Genomic DNA, 2,189 nt, shown 5'->3' with positions numbered 1-2,189 from the left:
TGAAATACATAGTTGGTGTATGATGCTCTTTCGGGAAACAACGACAGCCTTTGGATTGGCTTCATGTAGGTTGAATGGCTATTGCTCCTGATATCATTGCCGCAATGTTATCATTAATAGTGGTACTACATGTATGATCGCTATGATATATGGTGATCAACATACCACATGTTATGTATATGCTGTAGCTATATGGGGAGTCTGTAAACACTGGACTGGAGGGACTACTGAACTATACTGGAATGGCTCATGGACTGGATTTTGTAATCGTGAGAGTTTTATACATGTTTTTAATATGGCAGACATAACACATGTACCATAGCGATTATTAACTAATTGTTGCAACTATATTGATGTTGCGTATCATTTGTTTATGTATAAGGTTCCTGCCCTTTTGTACACGACGTTGCTTACAGGATCAGTTTTGTTTTGTTTTTTTTACCAATGCATGATCGATTTCGGCCATGTTACACAAACGTCTAAAACGTTTTATAAACGGCTAGGCTGTCTCCCACAACTTATGGTACATGGGTCGTGTCTGTCATATTAAATAATATTAAATTACATCCACGGCCTGCACGCAGCTATATACGTATACAGGTAGTAGATTATGAGGCCCTATATAAACCAGAGACTACATTAAGACGATTGTCTGTCAACGGTTATACAGCCGCTGTTATTTGCTAGATAGTCAATTAAACATAAAAACTACCCTACACAACGCGCAATGATGCGCTTAGTAATATTACCCAGGTTTTATTACAACACTCACAGCCATTTAAGCTGTCGGGTGGCGGAACAATATTTAATAATAATCATGAAGAACAAATGGGCGATCCCTATTATGAACTACTAGCGTGGTTCATGATGTACAACGTTGCGACAAGATTTCATCATCATCACTAACTATTTATTCGCTAATGAAGTTTATTTTATTATCATTCAAGCAGTCTCCAAACTTTATTAAGTGTAATTAATTTTAATCATGCTTCGCCAGCTTAGAAAAAAGAAAAGGTGACATTCTTAGATACTGATGATTTTTGCATCTAGAATTATTCACGAGACGGGTTATTCGGAGGATGAATGTCTTCAGTACAAACCAGTGGTTCACAGCAACACGATACAAAGTCTGATGGCCATCATCAGGGCAATGGGACAGTTAAAAATTGAATTTGGAGATCCATCCAGAGCGGTAAATAGACATTTTTTACTCTAAAGTACCATTGGATTATACATCTGTGTAATAATTTATATAAAACAAACAAACAAAAAAACTTGCATGCCGCCAGAAAGTGAAGACGTAATTCACGTGATAAGTCTATATTTAATAACTTTACAGCTTAACACCAGGGCTTCTGTTTCCGATGTTTATTTTTAGCTGTTTTATATAGATATCTTACAATCAGTGGTTTTCGGAGTTTTTGCTTTTAATATTATAATAAGTATACAAATATACCGTATATTCTCTGCACGACAATTTCTTTTGTGGGAGTAATAACAGGTACAAAACATAGGGATCTTTTCCACTTGGCGCCCACAAACGGTACAAAAATGACATTCTTACAAGGGTTGAGTGCGCGCATGCGTCTGGCATAATAACATTTCGTAATTGGTTTGTTCGTTGTTAGTTGTTCACTGTAGTTGTGCAGAGAGTGTCGCGTTAACAAAAATGGCCAATTATAATTTGCTGTGGCTTTTTCATAACATTTAGTCAAAAAAAAATATTGCCTAATGTCGCAGAATTCGCCAAATAAATATCATATAATGTTTTATTATTAATTGTTTTATTTTATTGCAGTACTGGTGTTAATTTCAAAACGATCTGTTGGTGGGCACCAAACGGAAAAGAACCAAACATAGTTCTATTTATATTAAAGCTTTGTAAGAGCAGCTAATATTTTATACGAAATTGCAAAAAGATATTTACCCCTAACGGAGTTAACTCGGAAAAGTGGGGAACGTTAATGCAAACTATTGTAGACTATAACAAGTTTATGAGAGGAGTATACCCCAATGACCAGCTACTATTCAACTGGGCGAAGGTCAATAAAATGGTACAAAAAACTGTTTTGCCAGCTTTTGGATTTGACGATAGTCGATGTTTTTAGGCCCGGCATGGCCAGGTGGATTAGGCGCTCGACTCACAATCTGAGGGTCGCGGGTTCGAATCCGCATACTACCAAACATGC

General features: G+C 36.6%; 1 protein-coding gene across 1 annotated transcript in view; it reads left to right on the top strand.

Moving 5' to 3' along the window:
* LOC106470746 (guanine nucleotide-binding protein G(i) subunit alpha-like) overlaps positions 1–2,189 on the top strand; it is a 52,335-nt gene that overhangs the window by 13,498 nt on the left and 36,648 nt on the right. The window contains exon 3 of the mRNA XM_013931312.2: positions 1,051–1,192. Coding sequence (XP_013786766.1) covers positions 1,051–1,192 — 142 coding nt within the window. The remainder of the gene's footprint in view (positions 1–1,050; positions 1,193–2,189) is intronic.

Source organism: Limulus polyphemus, unplaced genomic scaffold, assembly GCF_000517525.1.
Source record: "Limulus polyphemus unplaced genomic scaffold, Limulus_polyphemus-2.1.2 Scaffold4195, whole genome shotgun sequence".
Taxonomy (NCBI): Eukaryota; Metazoa; Arthropoda; class Merostomata; order Xiphosura; family Limulidae; genus Limulus; species Limulus polyphemus.
This window is presented reverse-complemented; position numbering and strand designations above follow the sequence as displayed.